The 27,617-nt window shown below is 39.7% G+C and overlaps 1 protein-coding gene across 5 annotated transcripts in view; it reads right to left on the reverse strand.

Annotated features, from left to right (window-relative positions):
* The window catches only part of LOC110082622 (protocadherin-11 X-linked), a 986,147-nt gene that overhangs the window by 834,840 nt on the left and 123,690 nt on the right, over positions 1 to 27,617 (reverse strand). For all 5 annotated transcript variants that reach the window (XM_020800277.3, XM_078380635.1, XM_078380634.1 and 2 more), the window contains one exon: positions 16,823 to 17,406. In XM_020800277.3, coding sequence (XP_020655936.1) covers positions 16,823 to 17,362 — 540 coding nt within the window. In that variant the 5' untranslated portion in view covers positions 17,363 to 17,406. The remainder of the gene's footprint in view (positions 1 to 16,822; positions 17,407 to 27,617) is intronic.

Raw genomic sequence — 27,617 nt, forward strand, 5'->3', positions numbered from 1 at the left:
GTGAATGGTATCCCTCCATAGATATTAGGGGCAGCTGTTCTAGGTTATTTAGGTATCTGAAGCAGTAACTCATAAGAGGATATAGTAAAAAAATAAATTGTCAACTTTGGCAGCAGACAATATTCCCTTCTTCCCTGGTATCATTTAGAAGCATAACTACACAGCTTTAATCCCAGTGCAATGGGATAACTGTGGCTTTTTGCAGGGGCATCTGGATACTAACCAACTCTTCCATTCCCATTAACAAGGATTGTTATGCTTATATGAAATAAATACATGTCCTCGGTCAGGTTACTTCTATAAAAGGATCACAGACGTTTTATATAAGCCTAATTTTTGAGTTGTCCAAAACTCCTGATGAGGCAAAGAAGATATAAAACGTGGAATGAAGCCAAATAATCCAAAAATTGAACCAGATGTGATACCCCTGGCTCTACCAATCTGCCAGCAAGACTAGATGGAGTTTGTAGGTTCTGTATAATTCGGAGACATGAAATCCGCGAATCTGCAATATCTATACACATCTGTGGGCTAAATCAAACAAATCCCAACTAAAGCAGACACATTGGATGCATGGGATTTGTTAGGTCAACACTTACTGACCCAACAGTTGGAGATAATAGGCTATGCTGTAAATTAAAACTGCTGTAAAAGTGATCCCACCCTTCCTTTAAACACAGCACCCTAAAGAGAACCTCGGGTTGTAAGACAGTTGCTACAAATTATGTCTTTGAAGACACAGAGTTGATGTCTGTGATGCTTGGCAATCATCTAAACAAAAAGAAAAAAAGACAAAAAAAATGATTGGTTAAGAGAAAAGTGTCCCCCCCCCACCAACTTTCATATTTCTTTCATTGTTCTGGCATTATATTTAATGAAAAGAACAAACTGATAAGAGTGTTATGCTAAAAGCACACAGGGAATTTAAATTAGCTTTCTGCAACTAGACCATAGCTTATTTAAATGCTAAAAATTACATTGTATAACAGAACTTCTATCCCATTTTCTTCATGTTGTTGGTGATGTTTAGTATGATGTCTCACCTAGAGGAGGGTGAAGACGTTTGGTGTGAGAACAAGGTTTCAGTCCAGGATCTACACAACCCACTCAAACTAAAAACAGTACTATCTGAAATCCAAGACTCCTAAGACGATGCAAACGTTTCATACACAGTAACAGGGAGGACAATTAATGCTCTAGTTGTAAAATGTCCTGAATTTTGGGTAGGCCTACAAGTATGTCATTCCGCTGTTCAGTGCAATGTTAATTAAACATGTGGAGTGGGAACATGATTGATGACTGGCCAATGTTCTTTTCACCACAGCTTACAATTAGCCATCCATGGTGGACAATTTGCAGGACACCTGGTGAGCTGACCTGCAATATTCCAGAGCCTCAAGAAGAAAATGATGTTAAAAAAATAAATTTATGGGCTTCAATAGCTATGACTCTAGACAGGGGTAGGAACTCCTGTAAGCACCTTCAGGGCACGAACCTTTTGATGCAGCACACTAAGATTTAGCTATGTAATGCCAGCATGCTCGCGAGGCATTCCTCAGAGGTGCAGCGGTGACAGCTCCTATTTGTCTTCCAGGTGTCATTTTTCAGCCCTAGTAAGAAACTCTCCCGGCTCCTTTGCTAGCGCTAGTTCAACTGCTTGCAGTACACTCAGCCAGCGAGCAGGGGAATAGCCAATAATGGCCTTTTAAAAAATTTATGTCAAAACAGTACAAGAAATCTGTCAAAACGTTAACTCGCGAATCCAAGAAAGTGTGAATGTTAATAGAAGGCTAACTCGAGGCTATAATGAGCCACATGTACTGAAAAACACAGAACATCCACGAGAAAGCCTGTGAAAAGTCTCAAATATACCTGTAAAGCAGACTTAGAAACATTTAGATGAAGAAAGACAGTGGATGAAACTGAAAATGATTTCCCATCGAGGACTCTAAAAAGACCCCCTTCAATCCAGCTGGGGGGGGGCAGGTGCTTGCGCAGAGGCAGTGCCTGGGCTCCTGGAAGGCAAGCTGGTGGCTGCCTTCTGTGCATGCACCCATCTGCCAACTGATCAAAGTGATTAGTTGGAGGGTTGCGCACATGCTCAGAAGGCAGCACCCAGACTTCTGGAAGGGACACCCTGACAATGAGAGTGGGGGTAGTGGTGCGGCAGGGTGGTGGTGGTGGCACTACAGGAACTGGTAGCCTCCCATCAAGCATGAACTGAAAACTGAGATGCAAACTGGTTCAGTTTTCTGGCTGGTTTGTGGTCCATAAAGGTAAAGGTAAAGATTCCCCTTGACATTTTTCAGTCCAGTGGTTCTTAACCTTTTTGAAAGAAACGTCCCCTTGAGCCATTGAGGAAGTTATCATCGCCCCCCTCCCTGAGGTGATGATATCTTACCCACCCACCCACCCACCCACCTACCTACCTACCTAGTCTCCCTCCGCACCCGGGTGCGAGGCAGCGCTTCACGGAGCAAGGATGAGGACCCAAGAGACCCTTTCCTTCCACCCGATCCACACTCAGTGCTCCCCTAAAGGAGAAAGGCGAGACGTGGCAGGTAGAAAGAGCTGGATCATCTGGCGGCAGCAGCAGCACCGGATCTACTGCCAGCACTGCGGCTGAGGTCGCCTTCATAGGTTTGGCTCACTCCAGCGCCCCCCCTACCGCCCCCCTTCTGTTATTTCGCCCCCACACCGCCCCTTTTCGTTCTACCGCCCCCCTGAAAAATGAAATCGCCCCCTGGGGGGCATTATTGCCCATGTTAAGAACCACTGTTTTAGTCCACTCGCGTCCAACTCTAGGGGGCGGTGCTCATCCTGTTTTTCAAGCCACAGAGCCAGCGTTTGTCTGAAGACAATCTTCCGTGGTCACATATATGAGATAGAAGTACCTTTGTTTGCTTCTTAGTTTGTTTTAAACTGAAATTAACAGATTTTCCCCATTCCCTAACTCTGAGTTATGTGGATTTTTTTTTTGACTTCCCACTGCGATTTTATATTGTAGAAGAAATATGGGTTTTTTTAAATTCAGTTATCTTCAGGAACAATTCTTCACAGCATATTCCCAAACTGCATAATATGTGGGAGGGGCAGCATTAACAGATTGTCCTACATTCACCGGAGGCCTTTGATACCACTACAGTAATGAAGTCAGAAGTTCCCTAATCCAATCTGTGTCAAACTCCATAATTTTCAACAAGTCCTGACATCATTACTAAAGATCTGTTTGCAAGCAGAGGACCTGCACATTGACAGGTTTTGTTTTCTAGGTAATCTGAATGCTGATAACAACCACACAAGGCTGTTTTTGACCTACTTAAAGGGCTAGCATGCCACTTCATTGTTTTCCTGTTTATCTCTTTCCCTTCATCCTGCCCACAACACACTGTGGATGAATTCATGCACATAAATGTCCAATGTGATAATTTGAGCTGTGGGTACTGCTACCTCCATTCCTTTTCATCCAGAATAAGAGTCTCCCAATCTCATCTGATTTTGGAAGCTAAGCAAGGAATGCAGCGGCCAGACTTCTTAGTGGGGTGAAGAAACATCATCATATTACTCCCACTCTGGTTGCATTGCATTGGCTGCCCATTCAATTCCGTGTTGATTTCAAAGTTCTAACGATCACATACAAAGCCCTAAACGGTTTAGGACCTCAATACTTGGCAGAACGCCTCCTCCCACCTTGTATCACTCGATCTAGCCAGGAGGGGCGACTGAGGAGCCTAACGCTGAGGGAGGCCCAGAAAGAAAAAAAAACACTTCTCTGCAGTGGCCCCCAGGCTCTGGAACACGCTCCCCCTCCTGAGATTCATCTGGCCTCCTCGCTGGGCATTTTCAAAAGCCAACTCAAGACCTGGTTATATAGACAGGCCTTCCCTCCAGACTCTACATAATTCTTTATCTTTCTTTATCTATTCTGTTTTGTGTTAATGTAGGAAACCGTTACTTTATATTAATTGTTTTTATTACGCGTTTGTAGACTATGTCTAAATGGGTGGCATATAAGGGCATATAAGCTGAATGAATAAATGAAGGAAGGAAGGAAGGAAGGAAGGAATAAATAAATAAATAAATAAATTTAAAAAAATTGACTACTTAGATGGAAGATCACCAGGGCATACTGAAGAATTCCAGGGCTGGGACAGAACTCTGCATGAAACCACGAAGAAACACTGCCAATCAGAATTGAGAATACGAAGCTAGATGAACCAGTAACCTGGCTCAGTAGAAGGTAGCATTTCTACTTCTTTTAAGAAGGCAGCATGTGATTGTTAATACATTCCATGCTGACAAGGCAGTTGATTTCTATGAAAAAAAAACACACAAAGTCTTTTGTAAAGGGAATCGAAAAGTCAAGGGAGAGTTATTTTATTAGGTTTATACATCTGCTGGTATTTGCAGCTGTAACGTTAATATCCACTGCTACATTTCCTCCTTTTGTTCCCTCCTTCTCTGAAATATTAACAATACATAATTCTGAGCAACGACAGCAAAAGGTGAAGAAAAATCACATCCTCTAGCAATAAAAATTAATTTGGTATGTCCTTCTCTTCTCTCCAGTGTTGTTATTTTCCATCGCCCAATCAATTTGAATCGGGGTATGCTAGCCTGGCTCATAAACAATGATTTCTTTCATAACTGAGATGTTGTAAAGTTAAATTTAACCACAAGCCCTGCTGCAGTCAATATTTCTGTCTTCATATCTATCCAGAACTGTTGTTCACTAGCCATGTGTGTTTCTTGGACTCTTAGGACAAAATACAGCGCCTTCTCCTCTCAATAAGTATCAATGCTGGTATTAAAGTGATTTATAATAACAAGAGTTGAGAAATCCAGGATGGGCCTTCCACATGTGGTTAGACTGCGACTCCCATCATCTCCCACCACTGACAATTCTGGTTAGGGTGGATGGGAACTATAGTTCAAAAACATTTGAAGCACCACAAGTTGCCTGCCCCTGCATTAAAGGGTAATTGGAACAGCAGAACAATTACTATAATGCTCACTACCATTCACACTTATCAGTAAACTTCCTTGATAGTTATTTTGTCTTTGGGTGGGAATTAGTTCATAAATGAAAGAAGGAGTCAGCTTCTGGGATTTTCTCTTGCATGGTATCAAGGCTATTTATCAATGCCTGAATGGTAGGGAGCACAAGAGGGTATTCTGTAGACCATCTTGACTGCTGCTGTTGGTGTTGTCAATATTCAACATGCAAATGTCAAAATGTAAAGCTTGATATCTTTTTTTCTTTCTGGCAACACAGGCTCAATATTGTGCAGAGGCACAATATCCCACATTCAAAAAAACCTTGAGGTTTATTGAAGAATTGAATATTCATGAATTCTGTAGGTATGTCAGATGAAAACATAACTGGATTGAATTAAGTATGAGAAATGCTATTTGAGTTTACATCATCACCTTCTTGAAGATAGTTTTGTTTCACGTCAGGTGCACCTACTGTTTACCCCAGTTCATATGCTTTCAGAACAAAGTCACTTCACAATCTGTATGCAAGCAAAGAGTATGTCACTATTTTCTTATTCAGGAGTAACAGGAAACCGTGGTCTAAGCAAATCAGGATACAAGTGCTGAAACGAGGAGCAGCGAACAAAAACTGAGTGCTCAGTTACATGTAAGACCCGTATCATTATAGGATCCATGTCTCACACCAGGAGCTGGACTGAGAATAACTGCCCCCTACCACTAAAACTAGAATATATGTGTAGATGATCACCACAACTCACTAGTGACTATCTAGTGGAATCTGCAAACTTCAGTGAGAATGACGTCCCCCACATTTACTTAAATACATCTATGTATGTGTGCATATACATCGTGATATGCTTGAATTCATATTATTGAATTCAAATTGTCCTGAAACAAATAATCATATCTGATCTGAGGCTGTGAATGTTTGCAGGCAACCCTCACTTTTTTGTTTCTTGAGAACAAGAATGAGAAACTGTAAACAATGTTTGTGCAAACTGTAAAGAGAGGATGACAAAACCATATCTCTGGTCAGTTTTGCTGCTTAAGGGGATTCTTCAGTTGTGGTTGACAGTGTAAGGCGCCTTGCTGCCAAGAAATGTTCGACCCTCAACAAAATATATGTATCATTTATAACGGGCAATCAAATTAATCCATTTAGAAGTAAAGTGCTACTGTACTTTCATTTCCAGCTCTCTGGGCCAGCATTGTACTTAGAAAATAGCTCAAAGCATAACTAAGGAGATGGAAAAATGCTTAAAGTTGCAAGTGGAGCTATAAATCTGAGGCACAGATCATTCAAATTAAGAGAAAATGCTGTTATAATCATTGTGGGGAATTGATATCACAGCATGATATGCCTGTCCATGAATACATTGAGTCTGAAGCATATTCCTGTGGGAAAATCATATTGCTGATTGAATTAAAATAGCACAACAGCAACAACAACTGGTTATGTTTATCCGTCTGCCCTTAAGCATTCTGCATAGGGGTTAAAGTCAAGGCAGGGCTTATTACTCTGTGCTTGATAAGAAGTAGTTAAACCTGTCCAGAGGCCACCCACATTCTGATTCCAAGACCAATGGGTTTTCTACTGCTTGCTTAAGTTTCACAAAAACACCCATTTTAGGCATAGTTCCTTTAGATAACAGCAGAACCTGGGGAAATTATTTCTGGGCAGCTCCAAGAATCCCCCAGCCAACATGGCCCATGAATCAAGGATTCTGGGGGTTATTGTGAGAACAGAATATTTTCCAGGATCTACATAAGTATGCCAACCTAAATATATCTGTTCAGATGTAAGCCCCATCATGTTTAATAGAACAACTCCCAGTAAGTAGGAACAAGATTCCCTGCCTTATTCAACCTCGCAGGGTCCAGCGAACAGTTGCACAAGTGCTACATCACAGCTACTGAAAACCTTATTTGAAAATTTCACAATACCACCGTAATGTTACATGCATGACAGTTAGGAAGTAAGAACCACTATCAAACTACTCAGCTTTCTATATTCGACACTCTTCCCTCGGAAATGGCATACGGGTATATTATAAAGAGCAATTCAATCACTATAATAAATTATCCAGTTATTTTATTTGTTTCTTTTTGTCACATTATCTGTGGGTGTGATGGGTGCAGAGCATAAAAATGTGTCACTTTTGCACATAAGAATCTTCATGCCAGCACTTATCCTCCACACAACAATTTGCTATAAAGGAAAAACCGTGAATTAAGAGCGGGGAGCTCCTTACAGTAAGTTAAATTCTGGTGAAAGATAATTTGAACACACCACAAATGATGTAATACAATTTGTGGTTTGCAACTATAGACCCATCCCAACTGGCACAGTACGGAAAGTCATAATTAAAAGAGAAGCATTTTGAAAAAGAACGAGATCTGAAGGAGATAAAAATGGAAATCATGTTTCATTTCATCGAATATACCCTGTCGTTTGTATGCATCTTCACAACACACACATACTAGGGATATAAAAATGTAAAAATGCTTATAATTCCTGACCAAAATCCACCAGTACAACACTAAAACTTCAAAAGCAGTCTGCAGGATCCATCCCAGATGGCTCTTCCTTATTTCTGGCAGCTGCAGTTCTGAAATGTGGTCAATGATAGAAGGACACTCCATTTAGCCATGATAGCTAAAGGTTAGGAGCAAATTATTCTTCAAAAACACACACATACACCTAAGCTAGTATTCCCATCACATACAGTAATCACTCATTCCACATATTCTTATCACAGGGTGGAGGGCAGGAAGCTAGCTGGGGTCCCAAAAAAAGAAAAAGAAAATCTGTTATATTTCAACATTTCTGGGATGACATATGACTCATAAAAACATAGTATGGATAAAATCATATGATGATAACAGATATAATTAGGGAAGTAAATTCTTGCTTATTTCATTCTTATGCACTAAATTTCTCCTCACTTGCAAAAAAACAAACAAACAAACCAAGATATTTTCAGAACATGACTGTACTTGTGAAATTGTGCGTGTGTGTGTGTGTATGTGCGTACACAATCAAATTCTACAATTATTCAAAAGGACAATTATTCCCCTTACTTTATGGATTTCTAAAAGTGAGAAGCATCAGATAGTTTGTATCTTCTGTGCTTCTTGTGAACGGGTATTTTATTTCACGAGGACAGACACTAATTTTGCGCAAACACATTATACGTAAATTGTAGAAAGATCAACCAGGCAGTGGGGTGGTATTCCTTGCCTTGTTCTTGTACTGGAGATGAGAAATATTTTAAAGATCACTGATTTCTTGACAAGCCACCTCACTGTGCCAAGACAGCTTTTTGTACAGAATAAGCAGTTACGTAAATTATTCATTCATTCATTCATTCATTTATATGCCACTTTTCTCCTATTGCACCCAAGGCAGCTGACCGCACAGTATTAAAAGAAAGAATAAAAGAATTTGTCACATCTCTAGATAAAGCTATACTGATAGTGGACATTTTTCTTCTATCTTTCATTTAATATGATTAGTTAAACTATTTAAAAAAGGCTGAACATGTCTTTATCCTATAATTATGCCCTATTTTTAAACTTTATATTACTTACGTCGTTTTAAAACAAGGCTATAGCATGCCTTTATGAAGGTGATGGAAGCATGTGCCTTCTTTCTTTCTTTCTTTCTTTCTTTCTTTCTTTCTTTCTTTCTTTCTTTCTTTCTTTATTTATTTATTTATTTGTTTGTTTATTTGTTTGTTTGTTTATATTTATACCCCCGCATCTAGACAGACAGTCTACTCTAGGCGGCATTACAAAATTTAAAAACAATAAAACCAAGAAAATCTTAAGGTACTGGCCTCAAACAGGCATCAGCAAATACAGTTAAACAGGTTGAAAAAGGAGAAAGGAAGGAAAACGTTGAAAATTTGGAAAGGCCTGGGAACAGAATTGGCTGCAGTACAAAGCATTGATTATGTTAATGAGTTGAAAAGTTCACTGTTTGCTAAACGTAGACAAAGGCGCCAAGTCAGGTCCAGTACAGATCTCACTGGGTTTGTGGCACACTTGGTGTGAATACAGTGCACATGCAAGCAGTAGTAGTTCGTGGATGCTAGAAAGGGCAGTGGACTTCACTGGCTATCAAAACTGTGGCTATTCAGGGTGGGGGTGGGAGGAGCAGTATTATCAATGAGGAACTGTAACGATTTAAAAACAAACAGGTTTTATTTGGCAGAAACCTACCTTGAACCACATCCCACTTCACCAGATGCATCCGGTGATAGATGGAAGCTGAAGGTTGACAGTTACTACAGTACCTCAATGGCAATAGCAACTGAAGTGGGCAGTAGCCCACAAAACAGAAACGCCAAGAGCTACTGCCTTATTATGTGGACTTTTAAAAAGGAGAAGCATTGGATGGAATCATTTGCATAAAGAGATCCTGTTCATTTTTAAAAAAGCAACCTCTTTCGTTGTTGAGATTGTTGGAAGAAAAACTAAAGTGATAGTTTATCCTTTTTTTACCTCCAACATTCACTGTTCTCAACCCAAACCCAAGGTCACAAAGAAACTAAAATTCAAAGGAAACAAATCTGCACCATTAACTTCCCATCCACAAACTCAAGTATTAAATCCAGAAGGAGGCATCGGCATCCTGTATTTTATCTGAAAATACTCGTCAAAGTGAGAATGCTGCCACAATGCTTTTCACCAGAACAATGTGCCTACAGGGTGCAGTAGTATCGAAGACAGATTATTAAGACACTTCTGTATTTCCCCTGGCCTATTTGTTCTATCCCTTCCTTGGTACAGACTGATAAGTCATATGGATGACTTATTTCTTTATTTATTTAACTTATATGCTGCCCACTCTACCCAAAGGTGTCTGGGCGGCTTACAACAATTAAAAGACTCAACTTCTTTTCTCCCTGTCTCCTTTCACCTCTTTTCCAAGGATGTAACCAATATTACAAGTAACCGTCCCATCTTTAATTAAGTTCCTCTAACAAAGTTTAATTTTTTTTGTATCTCCTAAATGGTCTTGATTCCTTAATCAAACACTTTTTCACTTGCTCTCCATACAAATTATAATTTGGGGAAATTCAGTTCTTGGCTCATGTGGAAAGTCTTCCTAAGTAGATAATCTCCTTTTTTCATATGTATCACTTTCAAATGTACAAACATATACATGTTGTCCTAATGAGTGAATGATATGGAAAGAAAAAGAATGGAATATTCTGCTATATTTAATGCTATCCTCAGTGAAAATAACAGGCTAGCACAAAGCAACTTTAATGAGTGGTTTTCATATGTTCCATCTCCCCTCTACATTTTAGGACAAAGCCTCTATGACTCCTAAAAGCTCAAAGCCACATACCTGTATTTTGTTTCCTTTGATAAAAGTCAGATATTTTGTTCTTAAAATGACAAGGATTTTGATAATGATGATGACTTCAGCTATTCTAGAATCCTCACAAATAGTACAGTACTTCCTTCTTTTTTATTAAACAGAACCAAGAACAAACTCCTTTCTGGAAGCATTTATTCTTGCAATTTGTATGTAAAAGCAATGTTTGCTCATCTTTAGCTTGTATCAACCAGGTCTTTAATAATTTTATCCTGCTCTTTCTCTTTGCCTCATCACAGACCATTCAAATGAATTGGATTCTTTCAACCAATGGTGCCTCAGCATGCATCATTTTAAATAAATCATTTGCAATGACCTATTTGTGGTAAATCTCAAAAAAATGAATAAATAAAATCCATGCAATTCATTTCCAATCTTCCTTTATTAACTTTCTTTTCTCGAGGCTCTGCCAAACCCTCCTGACAGCCTCTCAGTAGTAAAAGCTTATAGAGCCAGTAGTGCCTCCACTAGGCAGTTTCTTTGCATGCAAGCAAGGGCTATGATCGGGGAAGTTTCTTGCTATTATTTGTAAGTAACAAAAGTAGGGATGTGAGCTTCACAAGTTCTTAATGTTAATTAGAGAGAGATGGGGGGGAATCATACTTTTCTTCTATTAAAGAGATTTCTTTGTGGAAAATTATTCCCTACCTCAGAGAAATTGCAGAGATTTTTCAGGACTATCATAGTCATTTTTTTGGGGGGGGGGGGAATACCAAGTTTTATAAGATTATCATAATTCCTGCACAAAATGACATCTTTTTCCATGCATGATTAATCTGGATAAGCACATTAAGCTGTAAAGATTTCGGACAGCACTGGTGAACCACTTTTCCCACAACCCAGTGCTCTTCCTACCAAGGCTGACAGAGTTTGTCATGGCTGCGACATTGAGGTCTCCCAGATTACTGCTCCCTGGGGGACTTCAATGTTCATGCCAAGATAAGAGTTGTCCAGGGCCACCTGGGAATTCAAGGAGTCCATGATTCCCATGTGTATGACCTATGATCAGTACCACACACACAGAACAGGACGCACTCTGGACGTGGAGTTCTCGACAGGACAAGGAGGTCATGATTTGAGGGTGAGGGACATGACTTTTTCTTTGTCATGGTCACATCATTTCCATCTGTAATTTAGCCTGGTTGTGGCAGCCTCCCACCACAGGGAGACTAGACCTGTGAGAATGGTCCACCCTTGAAGGCTTCTTGAGCCTGAGGGTTTTCAGGAGGCCTTGGGAGGGTATACAATTGACCTTGTTGGTCAATTGAATCTCAGGTCATCAGATGGCATGACAAAGTGACCCAGGTAGTCGACACAATAGCTCCCAAACGCTCCGTCTGCTTCAGATCCTGATCTTTCACCTACTTCATGGAGCAGCTTTGGACTATGAAGTTAGTTAGGAGATGGCTGGAGAACAGATGGACGAAAGATCCATCAGATCAGAACCTAACTGGCCAAGAAACTGATGAAAAGGCATTTAGCAGCAAGATAATCAGTGAAGCAGTAAACCCACAAGCAGAGCTCTGTTGGGTAGTACACTACCTCACTGATCCAAGGGGAGACAAATACGAATATCGGCCTGGGCCATTTGGACCTCCCCCCTCCCCCCGAGAATTGGCTGGTCCACTTACCACTCACTGTGCAACGCGGACAGCAATTGTTCATGTCACACCAATCGTGGAAGTAGTTCGGCTGGTGCTCCCGTGCCTCTCTGCCCTGCTGACCATTCAGCAGCTGAGCGGGGAGACTCGTCATCCCACCTTCTCACTGGAGCGGTCAGCTCTGCAGGGATGTGGGGAAGTACCGGCTGGACTACTTCTGCAATTGGTGTGATGCAGGCAATGACGGCCATTTGTGCCATACTGTGAGCAGTAAGCAGACAGTTCTGGGGGGAGGATCCAAACAGCCCAGGCACCTGTGGTGCTGCTATGTGTATCCATCTCCCAGGGGAGACAAATGTGAATATCCCATGTCTAGTGGGGACATGTTAAAGGGCTTTTTTTTGGTGCTGCGCCCAGACTCTGGAACTCCCTACCACAAGAGGCCAGGCTGGCTCCATCTTGGCTATCATTCTGCAAGCATCCAAAGAGCTTTCTCTTCAGGCAGGCTTTCCCCAAACGACTGGCTGCTTGAGTGGGGTTTTTAAACAGATTATTATATGTTACTGCTTTGAATATATTTTGGTGTTTCTTATGTTTTTTGTGTGGTATTTGTTTGATCCTTCTTTATATTTCTATACTTTTTTGTTGTCAGCTCTAATATTGTCTTTAAATTATGTAAGTCATCTTGGGTCCTTTAAAGGAGAAAGGTGGGGTAAAATATTTTAATTAATTAATTAATTCAGAAGTATTTAAGGAGAGCCTCCACTTGTGGTAGCTACAGATTTGGGCCATCTGTTCTGCCATAATTTTTGTTTGTTGTCACTGGTTTAATTTTTGCTGCTCTGTCTGATGGTAGTTTATTGTGGGATATCTGGCTCAGGAGGATAGAATTTCTTATATTTGTTGTTAACTGTCCAGAGTATTGCATGTCACTAGGTTGGACCCTATATAAGAACTGTACATACATAGCATGATAAAAGGGGAAAAAAACAGAAAAAAATATTTCTACATGCATTACCAGAATTAGCCACAAGAGATCACCACACACCATGCTATGTATTTTTCACTGTAGTCTCCAGCTCCCTCTAGTGATTGCTTCTGGTAATACATCTGAAAATACTTTTTCTGGATATTTTCCCCTTCTAATAGTTTTAATATTATCAGACTGTGGATAAGTGAATCAGTGAATACTGATCCCATGGATAATGGGGGCCTAATGTATTTGAAATAAACATATAAATGAAAAATACTGAATAATGGTACGTAGATATGTGCATCTGTAGATATGTACAAGGGGAAGCGAAACCAGTTCTCATTCTTTTTGGGAAGCTGGGAAATATTGGTGTTGCAGTGGGATTTCATGAGGAATTTCAGCATCCTCACAAAATCACCAAGAACTAGAAATTTATGAGTACTTGTCACATCCCTACACAAAAGCTACATTATGTTCATTCCCAAAGTAACAAGTATGCCCTTTCATTGATTCTGTAGTAGAAACCCTACAGGCATGAGATACTTTATCACTCCTGTACATTTGCTCAATTATCTTTATAGTTCTATATTTATATTTCTGTATTTGTTCCATCAATTAAACAACATTAGCACTAACCACAACTAGGTCCATTCTTATGCATGAATATGTGGCACATTTTGTTCAGCCAACAGCTGTTTCCTGTCTTGCTGTTAGCCTGTGTGATTAGCTATATCCAGTTGCTGAGCATGTCCAGCTGGCATCACTGATGATGCACAGAGTGGGGTATAGTGTGGGTGCAAACCCTACTTGTTTTGTCTATACAGTCATGCCCCGCTTAACGATTATCCCGTATAATGACGAATCCACTTCACGATGATGTTTTTGCAATCGCAATCGCAAAACAATGTTTTAATGGGGTTTTTTCGCTTTGCGATGATCGGTTCCCTGCTTCGGGAACCGATTCTTTGCATTACGACGATCAAAACAGCTGATTGTCGGGTTTTCAAAATGGCCGCCAGCTGCTCAAAATAGCTCACTGCTGTTTTTAGGAGGCATTTCGCTTAACAAGCACCCGAAAATGGCCGTCGTATGGAGGATCTTCGCTGGATGAGCAGGTATTCAGCCCATTGGAACGCAATGAACGGTTTTCAATGCATTTCAATGGGCTTTTTTATTTCACTTGACATTTTCGCTCTACAGCGATTTCGCTGGAATGAATTAACGTCGTCAAGCAAGGCACCACTGTATTTTGCTCTGAAAGGTACGGACTACACTGCAATTAAATTTCTAAACTGCATTTTAAAAAATTTCCTAGTTTACTGCTGCAGCACTGACTGACTCAGCACTAATTGAAATACTCACCATGTCTTGTTAGTTAAGTGTTTTTTCACCTGCAAAAGTACTGGAATGCCAATAAAAATGGTGGGTAAGAGGGTGGTGATGATGGAAGAAAATGGTAAGGGGGAAGGAATGCATCTTGCCATGATAATTTTTTTTCATGATTTAAATGCCAAGGTGGAGTATAGAGAACTTTGTGTCAATGTAGGACAAATGTCTATGTGGTCACACACTCACTGATCAACTCAAGGATACCGACAAATCAAGAGGTCTATGCATGATTATCCTGAGGATGATAAACTACAAGCAGAAATCATATAAAGGTCATATGCCTTTACGCACAAAACATTTAGGTAAACTCTTCCATTCACTTCACCTATAAAGGGACAAGTTCCACAGATGCCAAGAAGGAATATGGTTCATTGATCTTAAATGGCACATCTTCTGGTTTTCATTAAAATAAAAAAAAAGTTCATCTTCCAACATGTTCACATGAAAAATCAGGTAGCACACGACAGGAATGATGTGCTGCTCTTCACAATGGACGCACAACCACCCATCACTTCCAACAGCCATCAGCTACACTGAGCACTATCGGTGGGGAGATAAATCTATTTCAGAATTTAGTGTCAAACATACACAAGCTACCCAAAGTACATAACATTATCATCAAAACAAGTTCAGCACTTTGGATAGCGCCTGTAGAATCGGAGTACAGTACAACTGAAGAGGTCTCATTGTAGCCACTAGACTCCACTGAGACAGAGCAGAATTTTTGACTTGGATGTCCTAGCCAGCTTTGCAAATGTTCATTTCATTGATATGAAATGGGGCAATTCTGATGGAGAAACAGTTAGTTGTACATGTTCCTCAGCACTTCCTCTCCTGCAGAATTTTTAGAATTGGAGAAAAAAATGCCACCAACGCCGGGGCTGGACAAAGTGTGACCCTCCAGAAGTTGCTGGATAACACCTCCCACAAGTTCTAATTGTTATAGCTAAGGACAAAGAATGCTTGGAATTGTAGTTTAACATCTGGAACATCTGCCTGCACCGTCCACACTTTTAGAAATCACTCATTTGCTTCTCCATATGCTGAAAATCAGTGAGGAAACCATAAGCAAAAGTAGCAGATATATCATTTTGACCTTAGTGAGCCATCTTTGTTTCCTATAGCAACCTCAGGTTTTCTCTGCCACACTGTGCCTTTTGCTTTTTTCCTGAATATCACCATGTGTCTGTTTATATTTCAGATGTTTTGTCCCAGGAAAGAAAGATAGACAAAGAAACTGTTCTGCCAACTGACCCACCCAGCAAACCTCACGGTTATTTGTCAAACGGTCTGCTTGTTTCTAAAGAATGGGCTGTTGCTTTTTGTGTGTGTGAATAACTTTTCATTTGCCTTTACTATTAACCTACCCAAGCATTATCAAAGCTGTCTCACTGAGCCAGTCAAACAGAGAGGGCTTCTTCTCTGCCTTTCTGGGAATGTTAATTTGCTTCAGTGTGTATCTCTATTCCACCTGCCTTGCTCATTTTCATATGCTTCACTGCCAGAGCTACCGGTCACATTCACTAAATACATGCCTACAGCCTGCTTCTGTTTGACAGACAAAAAATCCTGTGAATTTTGAAAAATGTCTAAACCTTGCATTTCTTAAGGCACCAACAGCTTACCAAGTCTAAAGGAACTAGTACCAAAATGGAGGAAGCTGCACAAATTGGCAACAGGTTTCCCCACCTTTTAAAACTATCACAGAACAAAAGATATGGAAATTGTCATGTTGGGAAACGGGGTGTAGTTTGCATTCAAATCACACACTGAAAACTACAATGTAAATGAATGGTGAGGATGTGTTTGTGTCGCTCTCCTCCAGACCACCCCACTCCTCCTTTGCCTCCTACACTTCATTTTTTCAGACATGTGTTGCCTTCTCACATAAACAGCTAAACACAAAAAGAAGGTTCACCAAGGAAACAGATAAATTGTGCCTTTTAACTCCCTTCTTCGTCACTGTTTTCTTGATATAGTATCTAGACAAAAAGAAAAACCAAACAAGAAGAAGAACAAAAACAAAAACAGCAAAAAACAACATGGCAGCACCTTGCAAACTAGCTGTTATTTCAGTGCAGAGCTATCATGGATACGTCCAGTTCTTCAAATATACATCCATGTGAAAAAGAAAGGACACCCTCTTTGAATTCTATGGTTTTACATATCAGGACATAATAAAAGTCATGGACATAATAAAAGGTCTTTATCATGACACGGTGTAATCTGCCATGTATTGTTTATCTGAGGTGATATTTAACTAATTTTCAGACCTGATAAAGACCAGATGATTTTTATTATGTCCTGATACATAATACCACAGAATTCAAAGAGGCTGTACTTTCTTTTTCACATGACTCCATCACCTTGAGATAATTTTTTACAATACACTTTTAAAGGAAAGAAAAAGCAAGACAAAGGCAAAAGGGGGAGGAATGAAATTAATAATTTAGGGAAAGGACCATCATTCACCTTAAGGAGTTCATAATGCTGAATGCCGTTCACTCCAATGTCTGGATCGATCGCAGATGGGACAGAATAACGAGAGTTGACAGCCGTGTTCTCAGGGATGGAGATATTAATGACCGTTGATGGAAAAAGAGGGGCGTTGTCATTTATATCCTCAATCAGAAACCGAATCTTGACCAGTCTGAAAACTTCATCAGGCAGGACAGCAACTTCCACCTCATAAAAACAACGATTCTCACTAAAAATGCCAGAACAAAGTTTCTCCCGATCAATGCGGTTAGCTGTGGTGAATATTTCTCCAGTATTCTCCTCCACACGGACCAGCGGAACATCCCCCGTCTTGTACACAAGTTTGAACTGGAGAGGCGATGAAAGAGGCACATCTGGGTCCAGAGTCAAGTTGAGGTCTTTAAGCAAATTGCCAATTAGGACATTTTCTGGCAGCTCCTCTCGCACTGTATAATTCTTCTCCTGAGCACCAGACTGGAACACAATGCAGGCTAATAAGACTGCCAAGAGGTAGGTCCCGGAAAGCAAGTCCATTTCCAGAATGGCTAGGGAGTTGTCCAACTGAACAGCAAAAAAAGCTGGAAGGAAAGGAGAGAAAGTGAATGTTTTAAAGAATGGAATAGAAATATAAGATCAATTTTCCCTCTTTTAGAGAAATATTCAATATAGTCAGTATAATTTGACAACAACTGTATCCTTTTTTTAAGGTTAATAAATAATTTTTACAATGACTACTGGCATACAGAAGAGCAGTCCCTTGGGAATACAGTTACTGCTTGTAAGGCTTTGCAGAATGGAATGTTTTCAACGTAGGGCTTCCACACAATGCAACTATCAGCCAAGCAGGCTCACTGCCCCGGAACTTTTTTCACAAGGCAACAAGGCATGAGCACAATATATTGGAAGCAACGCACTATGAATGGGAACGAGAATCGTTCTGTCAAATTATAAGTCAGGTTACGGTTCCTCAAAACTGGTTCTATATCTCCTTTCAAACATTGTTCTAGTTCCATAACATCCATTTTCCCATCGTTAACATCTCCAGGACAGTAAGCAAGTATTTCTGTAACTTAGACTGGCTAAGGATTTCCTTCAATATATTATTACACATTAATACACTTGAAAATAGTATTATTACTAGGAGTAGTAGGGTAGCTACATTTGTATTCTGCCTTTTCTCTAATGAACTGAAGGCGGCGTATATGAATCTTCTCTCCACTGTTTCCTCAGTTAAAAAAGAAAAGCAAAACATCCTGTCAAACTCATCAGGCTGGAAGTCAAGGCCACCCTTTGATGGTCCTTGCTTGGTTAGGACCAACATCTTCATCTCCCATGTTCCAATACAACACTATAACCACGACACTACACTGTCATTCCAAGTTCTTTAGCTTGTGCTTTTGGAGTAAATAATAGTCAAATTCACACTCCTCATTAACTATACAGCATAGCTTTATCCATGGTCTGGGAAGTGGGATAATTCAGCAGTCCTGCCTGCCACATATAATAGCATTAAGTGGTTTTTTGCCACACGTAGAAAGCTCCAGTGTTATAATCATTTTTGCTAATAAAACTAAGAGACAGACAGAAGGCAATTCTCATCCCTGAAGAGAATCCACTGGCAACCATTAGTGTTCTATTATTCCCTTTGTTCTTCTTCCAGCACATTCATGCACTTGAGGGCCTTCTCCTGAGGAAAAAAATAGAAGCATCACTCCCTCTTTTAATCTGCATCCAACTTCAGAGAAAGCAAAGCTGCTTGGTGGATCTTAAAAGCACAAAAAGTTCTATCTGTACTGTGTTCTTTTCTGGTATGAGAACTCAGGCTGGCAGGGAAAGCTAATCGGAGGGATACCCATCTGGCAGAACCCAACCGAGAGTAGACAAAATGAGATCCAAAGGAACAGTTTAATGTTCCAAAGGATGCAGGCACTTGCAGGTCATGCAAAAAAAGTGGGTTAGTCCCCAATGCAAAAGAAATGCTCAAGGCTGGCTTCTTTAGATGGCGATCAAGATGGTTGTGCAAAATGTTCACTCTATTATAGGTTAGCATCACTTACTGGTTTCCTATTTAACTTGCTCCTAATCACCGATGCCTTTTATCATTAGGATCAATTATTGTGAATTTAGACTTACTGTATTGCAGTACACTTTGGATACTCCCCCAAGTCTTCAAAGACAGAGCCAATTGTTTCAGTACAAAGGTCTACACTGTATATATGCTCAGATTTCAGAATATGAGAGGATATTATCCATGTTAATGACCCGATCCAATTAAAGATGTCTTAATCAGTAATCCATTAATCTATCCACTAGTGTCCCTAAAAGTACCAGTTATGCAGGTCTGGCATAGCTCATCATTGCCAGGTCTCAAAGTCAACCTAGGGAATTGTTCATTGCAATTCAGTGAATAAGTTGTAACAGGATCAGGATTTAGAGAGCAACATGTTACAAAGGAACACAGCTGAGTTAATTGAGGCAGCTGTGTGACAACCAAGTTGATTGGTTCATCCAAGAATAAAACTAGCCAAGCTTGCAGAGACAAACTGTTGGGTAGTTGGTTGTTGTGTTGCTGGTGATCGTGTTGCTGAGAACTGTATTTACTGCATCGCTGGATGAAGACTTGCCATATTGCAAGGAGAAGATCCTGGGAGAAGACTATCTCCGTGGTGAGAGGAGAAGACTTCGTGGATGCTGGACTATTTACATTGGTAACAATATTTAGTTACTGAAACTGTAATTTACCATTGCTAACTGAAGAACTACTGTGAATGACCAGGACTGTATAAAGACCAAGAGAAGCTGTATTTACCCTGTATATATGGACTTTAATGTAAATAATATTTTCAACACTACAACAGTGTCTGTTTGGTTTCATCTCTGGGCAGTTCACTTCACCATTACGCCCCCTGGCGTAGTCTGGTAACGCAGCACCTCTGTCAATTGGTTATGGGCCCAGACAGCGCACCAGACTGCATCCAGGTATAAATTTAAGAAGTTATTGAAGAAACTGCTGACCAGAGAGAGCCAAGTAGTGTGGTCTACAGTCTGTGGTAAAAATGGCCAACGAAATGTCTATGGCTGGACTGTGCATAAAAAAGTTGAATGGGGAGAATTATGCAACTTGGCAGCAGAAGGTACAGTTGCTGTTACAAAAGGAAGCATTGTGGGACATTGTAGAAAATCCCCCAGCAGTCCTAGATGAAGAAAAAAGAGCACTAAATTTTAAAGCTCTGGCTATTATTGGGTTAACTCTAGAAGACCGTCTTCTTATCCACCTGAGAGGCCAAAACTCAGCAAAGCAGGCATGGGAGGATTTAAGGAGACTCTTCGTAAGAGATAACGTTGGAAGCCAGATTCAAATTGCCAGAAAACTTTTCCGAACTAGACTGCAAGCTGGAGGGTGTATGCTTCAACATTTAGAGGCAATGAAGTCAATGTTGATGGACTTACGAGAAAAGAACATCACATTTACAGAAATACAAGAAGCATTTATTATCCTGTCTTCATTAGATGAGTCATATGATCAGCTGGTGACCAATTTAGAAATTCTTCCTCAAGCAGAGCTAACAGTAATTAATATAACTAGCAAACTGTTGGAAGAGGAACAAAAGAGAAAAGATAACAAACAGCTCCGAGACTCCAAACTCACTAATCACCGTGATAAGCTGAAAGAAAGTGAGGAGGAGGGGGACACAGCTGCAAGCATTCATTCTGGAAAACGCTGTTTTTCCTGTGGCTCAAGAAAACATCTGATGAAAGACTGTAAATTTAAGAAAGGAAAAGAAAAACAAACCAGACGCAAAAGAGAAACACTAAGCCTGACTGAGGAGATTTATAACTCTGAACAGGAAGAAGAGTGGATTGTCGACTCTGGAGCAACTGCCAGCATGTGTAAGAGTAAACAGCTAATATTTAACTACCAACCTGTATCCAACCAACAAGTATGCTTAGCAAATGGTGTTAGTGCTAAGGTACTAGGAAAAGGTAAAGTGAAATTGCCTTATATTGCTAGACCAATAGATGTTTTACATGTTCCAAATTTGAAGCATAATTTACTTTCTGTGAGTTCATTAGCAAAGAATGGGTTTGTTAGCACTTTCTATGAGGAGAAATGTATAATAACTAGCAAGAACAATGAAAAATTGAATTGCTATGTTAGAAATAATTTATATAGACTAAACTGTACTAAGGCTAACAATGTCTATGAAAACAAATGTATACACAAAGATTGTATTCATTTATGGCATCAAAGGCTAGGACATGCAAACTACAAAACACTTAGAAAAACAATTGAAAACTCAGTAGGAGTTAATTTAAAGCAATGTAATGAATATGTGAATTGTCAAGCTTGCCAATTAGCCAAGAGTAAGAAAGCTCCTATAATGAAACATAGTGATGTACAAGTGAAAAATATATTAGATTTGGTGTCAGTTGATGTAATTGGACCCAAAAGTGCATCATTAGGAGGAGCCAGATACATTCTCTCTATCCAAGACCAAAAGTCCAGGTTTGGATACTGCTATCTTATGAAAGATAAAAGTGCAGTACATGTAGAGTTTGAAAAATGGCTCAAATTTGTAGAGCGCAAAACAGGGAAAAAGGTTAAGGTGGTACAAACTGACAATGGAACAGAGTTTACAAATGCCAAATTTCAAGCAATATTAAAGAAAAATGGTATTACTCACAGGAGAGCCGCTCCCTATACACCTACTCAGAATGCCTTTATTGAAAGAAGGGGCCAAACTCTGCAGAACATGGCTGAGGCAATGATTAGGGGGAGTAATCTATCAGAGAAATATTGGGGTGAAGCTACACTTTGTGCGAATTTTTATATTAATATTCTTTGGCACAGTGGAATAAACAACATACCCTACACAGTTTGGACTGGGAGAAAACCAAATTTAAAATTTTTACATGTATTTGGATCTCCTGCATGGGTTCACATCCCAAAAGAAATAAGGAGAAAGGGAGAGAAGAAAGCCAGGTTGATGTATTTCCTTGGATACCAACAAAATAGGAGAGCATTTAGGTTTGGGTTGCCAAATACCAACAAACTTGTGATAAGTAGCAGTGCTTCTTTTAATGAGCACAGTAACTGGGACAAAATATGTAAACCCCCAGAAACAATAATTAAATTGCCTGAAAGGAATGAAAGTAGTGAGGATAGTGAAGATGAAAGTGACTCTCAACCAGAGCAAGAAATAAAAAGAGAGGTAGAACCTGAGGAAATGCAAACAGATAAAGAAATTCCATCCAACTCAGAAAGGAAGGAAACTCTCGAGGAGGACAGGGAATTACCTAGGAGGTCTAGCAGAGAGAGAAAAACTCCAGACAGGTACAAGCCTGAGACCTATTACTGTCTCAATGTGGCTGAACCAGAGACATATGATGACATATATATGATGACATATGTATGCCTGAGCAGGAACAAATAAAATGGAAAGAGGCAATGAATAAGGAGTTAAATTCATTAAAACAACTGAAAGTTTATGAGGAGGTAAAACTGCCTGAAAAATCAAAAGTAATTGGTTCCAGATGGGTATTTAAAAGGAAGGTGGATGCCGATGGTAATGTGAGGTATAGAGCAAGGTTAGTGGCAAAAGGGTATGCACAAACTTCAAACGACTATGATCAAGTTTTTGCACCGGCTCTAAGACCAGAGACATTGAGATTTGCTTTAACTTATGCAGCCAAGCATAATCTCATGACCAGGCATATTGATATAGAAACAGCCTATTTATATGCTGACCTGAAACACACAATTTATATGGAAATTCCACCAGGTATTGAAAGTGAAGGTAAATGCTGGATATTGAAAAAAAGTCTATATGGTCTCAGACAAAGTGGCCATGAATGGAACCAACATTTAACTAAAACTTTAAAGGATAATGGTTTTGTGCAAGGAAAGGCTGATCCTTGTTTATTTATAAATAAGAAGACACAAGCTATAATGTTAGTGTTTGTGGATGATTTAGCCATATTTACCAAAGATAAGAAAGAGGCTGAAGAAATAATCCAAATGTTAAAGAAACACTACAAATTGAGAGATTTGGGAGAAATAAGTAGCTACTTGGGAGTAGAGATAGAAAGAAGTGAGAAAGGATTTAAAATAGCACAAAAGAACAAAATATTAAAACTCCTAAAACAGTATAAGATGGAGGATTGTAAAGGTGCAGCAACTCCTATGAACATAGAGTTTGAGAAAGAAGATATGAATGGCCCGGAATGTGATATTGATGTATATAGATCACTGATAGGCAGCTTACTATATTTGAGCAGATGGTCAAGGCCAGACATCTCTATAGCTGTAAACCTGCTATCTAGGAATGTGAGCAAGCCGAATGAAAGGCACATGCAATCAGCAAAAAGAGTACTTAGGTATTTAAAAGAGGCACAAAATAAAAAGCTAAATTTAGAACCAGTGGGAGAACTGTCTATCACTGCTTATGCCGATGCTAATTATGGTAGTGATTTAACAACCAGAAGATCAACATCAGGCATGACTGTGCATTTGGGAGAAAGTTTGATAAGCTGGAAGACAGCTAGACAGAAATTTATATCGTTGTCTTCTGCCGAATCTGAGTATGCAGCATTATCTGAATTGTGTACAGATCTAGTATTTTATAAACAATTAGCACAAGATCTGGGATTGAATATAAAATCACAAATAAAGGTTTTTGAAGATAATCAAGCTGTCATACAGATGGCAAACTCACCAAATGTAAGAAGCAGATCTAAACACACAGATATCAGGTACCAAAATGTAAAGCAAAGCATAGAGAATGGGTTAATTGAATTGGTATACTGTGGAACAGAAAACAATAAAGCTGATTGTTTGACTAAAGTATTGGGGCCAACTAAACATAACAAAGCATGTGAAATGTTGGGAATGATATAATGTATGTGAATGTGTAAAAAGAACTCTGTATATGTTCAAGGCAATGTACTATGTAAGATACATATGTTACAGAATTGCTATAAACAATTGGAGGAGATTGACAGGTCTCAAAGTCAACCTAGGGAATTGTTCATTGCAATTCAGTGAATAAGTTGTAACAGGATCAGGATTTAGAGAGCAACATGTTACAAAGGAACACAGCTGAGTTAATTGAGGCAGCTGTGTGACAACCAAGTTGATTGGTTCATCCAAGAATAAAACTAGCCAAGCTTGCAGAGACAAACTGTTGGGTAGTTTGGGTAGTTTGGGTGGTTGGTTGTTGTGTTGCTGGTGATCGTGTTGCTGAGAACTGTATTTACTGCATCGCTGGATGAAGACTTGCCATATTGCAAGGAGAAGATCCTGGGAGAAGACTATCTCCGTGGTGAGAGGAGAAGACTTCGTGGATGCTGGACTATTTACATTGGTAACAATATTTAGTTACTGAAACTGTAATTTACCATTGCTAACTGAAGAACTACTGTGAATGACCAGGACTGTATAAAGACCAAGAGAAGCTGTATTTACCCTGTATATATGGACTTTAATGTAAATAATATTTTCAACACTACAACAGTGTCTGTTTGGTTTCATCTCTGGGCAGTTCACTTCACCATTACGCCCCCTGGCGTAGTCTGGTAACGCAGCACCTCTGTCAATTTTTCTAATTCTAAATTTAAGTTTTGTATATATGAACACAAGTGCAGACTACCAAGTTGGACAGTAGCCACTGAGGTCCTCCTTAAGCACTAGCACATATGGTTGTTGTGACATCTAATACATTTACATTTGTGAAGCACTTTGCAAAATTAAATCACTGCAATAAATTTATATGCTTGAAATGTGTTAAACAGTAAATACACACTGTCACCTGACAATACTGTAAGATGAAATTAAGAACAGTAAAAAGGAATGTCTTTTTTCCTCCCTGAAAACTGTTTCTTTTCTTTTTTTAATTCTATACTGAAATAAAAGAAGAATTGCGGTTATTGGACAGGGTTTTGCTTTGGCTGCTGCATTTGTTTTTTTCAAATCTAGCTGGTTAACATATAAGCACTAGAATTAGAATACACAACCAGGTTTCCCCCCCTTCTGATTTATAGTCTCTGTACCTAGCCAGCTTGTGAAACCATATCAATAAAATTATCACCATCATCATCCAATAATCAAGAGCAGTACTTAAAGACTTGGAATAGAGAGAGCTGTTTGAGGCAAAATAAATGGTCAAAGCTCTTTGGTAGAATCATAGAATCATGGAAAAGTGAAGTTGGGAGGGGCCTGCAAGGCCATCAAGTCCAACCCCCTGCTCAACGCAAGAATACAATCAAAGGATATCTGCCAGGTGGTTGTCTAGGTTTTTCTTGAATGCCTCCAGTGTTGGAGCACTCACCAACTCCCGAGGTAACTGGTTCCACTGCCGTACTTCTCTAACAGTTAGGTGGTTTTTCCTGATATTCAACTGAAATCTGGCTTCCTTTAACTTGAGCTCATTGTTGCATGTCCTGCACTCTGGGATGATCGAGATCTTGCCCCTCCTCTGTATGACAGCCTTTCAAATATTTGAAAAGTGCTATCAGCCTTCTTTTCTCAAGGCTAAACATGGCCAGTTCTTTCAGCCTTTTCTCATAAGGCTTGGTTTCCAGCCCCCTGATCATCCCTGTCACCCTCCTCTGAACTTGTTCCCATTTGTCAGCATCCTTCTTGAAGTGGGGTGTCCAGAACTGGACACAATACTCAAGGTGAGGCCTAACCAGTGCTGAATAGAGGGGGACTAGCACCTCGCGGGATTTGGAAACTAGACTTTTATTAATGCATCTAAAAATAGCATTTGCCTTTTTTGTAGCCACATCACACTGTTGGCTCATATTTAGCTTGTGATCTATGACAATTTCAAGATCCTTCTCGCTCGTAGTTTTGCTGAGCCAGGTATCCCTCATCTTGTAACTGTGCAATTTGTTTCTTTTTCCGAGGTGCAGTACTTTGCACTTATCCCTGTTGAATTTCATTCTGTTGCTTTCAGCCCAGTGCTCCATCCTATCAAGGTCATTTTGAATTTTGTCTTTGTCTTCTAGGGTATTAGTTATTCCACCCAATTTAGTATCATTTGCAAATATGACAAGCATTCTCTGCACTTCAAGTCATTAATAAAAATATTGAAGAGCACCGGGCCCAGGACCGAGCCTTGGGTACCCCACTAGTTACCTCCTCCCAGTCAGAGAAGGACCCATTAATCATCACCCTCTGAATACGATTCTGTAGCCAATTGTGTATCCACCTGACACTTGATCTATCCAGCCTACTCCTAGTTAGCTTGCTCATCAGGATATCATGGAGCACTTGGTGAAAAGCTTTGCTGAAGTCAAGATATACTGTGTCTACAGCATTCCCTCCTTCTGTCAGGGAGGTCACCTGATCAAAATATGAGATCAAGTTAGTTTGGCAGGAGTTGTTCTTGACAAATCCATGTTGGCTTCTAGTCATTACTGCCTTGTTTTCTAGGTGCTTGCACAATGACTGCTTTATGATCTGTTCTAGAATTTTCCCTGGGAATGAGGCCAGGCTGACAATCCTCTGGCACCTCCCCTGTTTCCCATGATTTGAAGAAAATAATGGATAGTGGTCTTTTGTTTGTCTTTCATTCATTCATTCATTCATTCATTCATTCATTCATTCATTCATTCATTCATTCATTCATTCGATTTCTACCTCGCCCCTCTAGACAGAGTCTACTTGGGGCGGCTTACAAAGAAGAATAAAACATTATAAAATACAATCAAATAAGATCATCAAAGTATATATAAAGTATATATAAATCAGTCACATAATTAAATCAGCAAATTAGAAGATCAAGATTGAAGAAAAGCGAAAGAAAAAAGAAAATCAGGTGTTGACTGGAGGGAAGACCTGCCTGAAGAGCCAGGTCTTTAAATGACTCTTAAAAACACCCAGCGAGGATGCCAGGGTGATTTCAGGTGGCAAGGTGTTCCATAGTCGAGACGTGTGCTTGCTTGTTTGCTTGTTTGTTTACTACCCCATTAGTGCAGTGCATTATTCTGGGCAGCTGACAAGCTAAAACCAAACAATCACAAACAAACAACAAACCAAATAATAAAATTTAAAAAGCAAAATAAACTTTTCAAGTATGAATGCCAAGAGAGTGTGGCTTTTGCTACTCACATACTTGAAGAATGCTTTTTTTAATTGCTTTTAATGACCCTAGCTAACCTCAGCTCAATCTCAGCTTTTGCCCTCCTAATGCCACCCCTGCATTTTCTTGCTACTTGTCTGTCCTTGGTGGACTGACCTTCTTTCCATTTCCTGTACATGTCTTTTTATTTTTTAGGTCCTCCCTGAGTTTTTTGCAAAGCCACAGTGGCCTTTTTTTTGCCACCCACACCCCTTTTTTTCTTGTTGGAATTGTTTGTAGTTGTGCCTTTAGAATTTCTTTTTTTTAGAAGCTCCCACCCTTCTTTGACTCCTTTTCTTGTTAGGATCTCCTGCCGCGGGACCTTACTTATCCTTGTTCTGAGATTATTAAAATTGGCTTTTAAAAAAAAATCCAGCAGAAGTGTGTGGCTACACTCTGTTTTTGTTTCCTTTGAAATCAAGATTTCTAGAAGGACATGGTCACTCTCACCTAGAGTTCCCCTTACTGCCACTTCCCCCACCAGGTCACCTCTGTTGGTCAAAATCAAGTCAAGGATAGCAAATCCTCCAATTTTTGTAGGAGAAAAATTATCAGCCACACAAGGCAGGAATTTCTTGGAAGGGCCATACTTGGCAGAATTTGCCTTCCAACATATATCTGGATAACTGAAATCTCCCATCACTACTGGGTCGTGTCTCTTTTAA

This window comes from Pogona vitticeps, chromosome 11, assembly GCF_051106095.1.
Source record: "Pogona vitticeps strain Pit_001003342236 chromosome 11, PviZW2.1, whole genome shotgun sequence".
Lineage (NCBI taxonomy): Eukaryota > Metazoa > Chordata > Lepidosauria > Squamata > Agamidae > Pogona > Pogona vitticeps.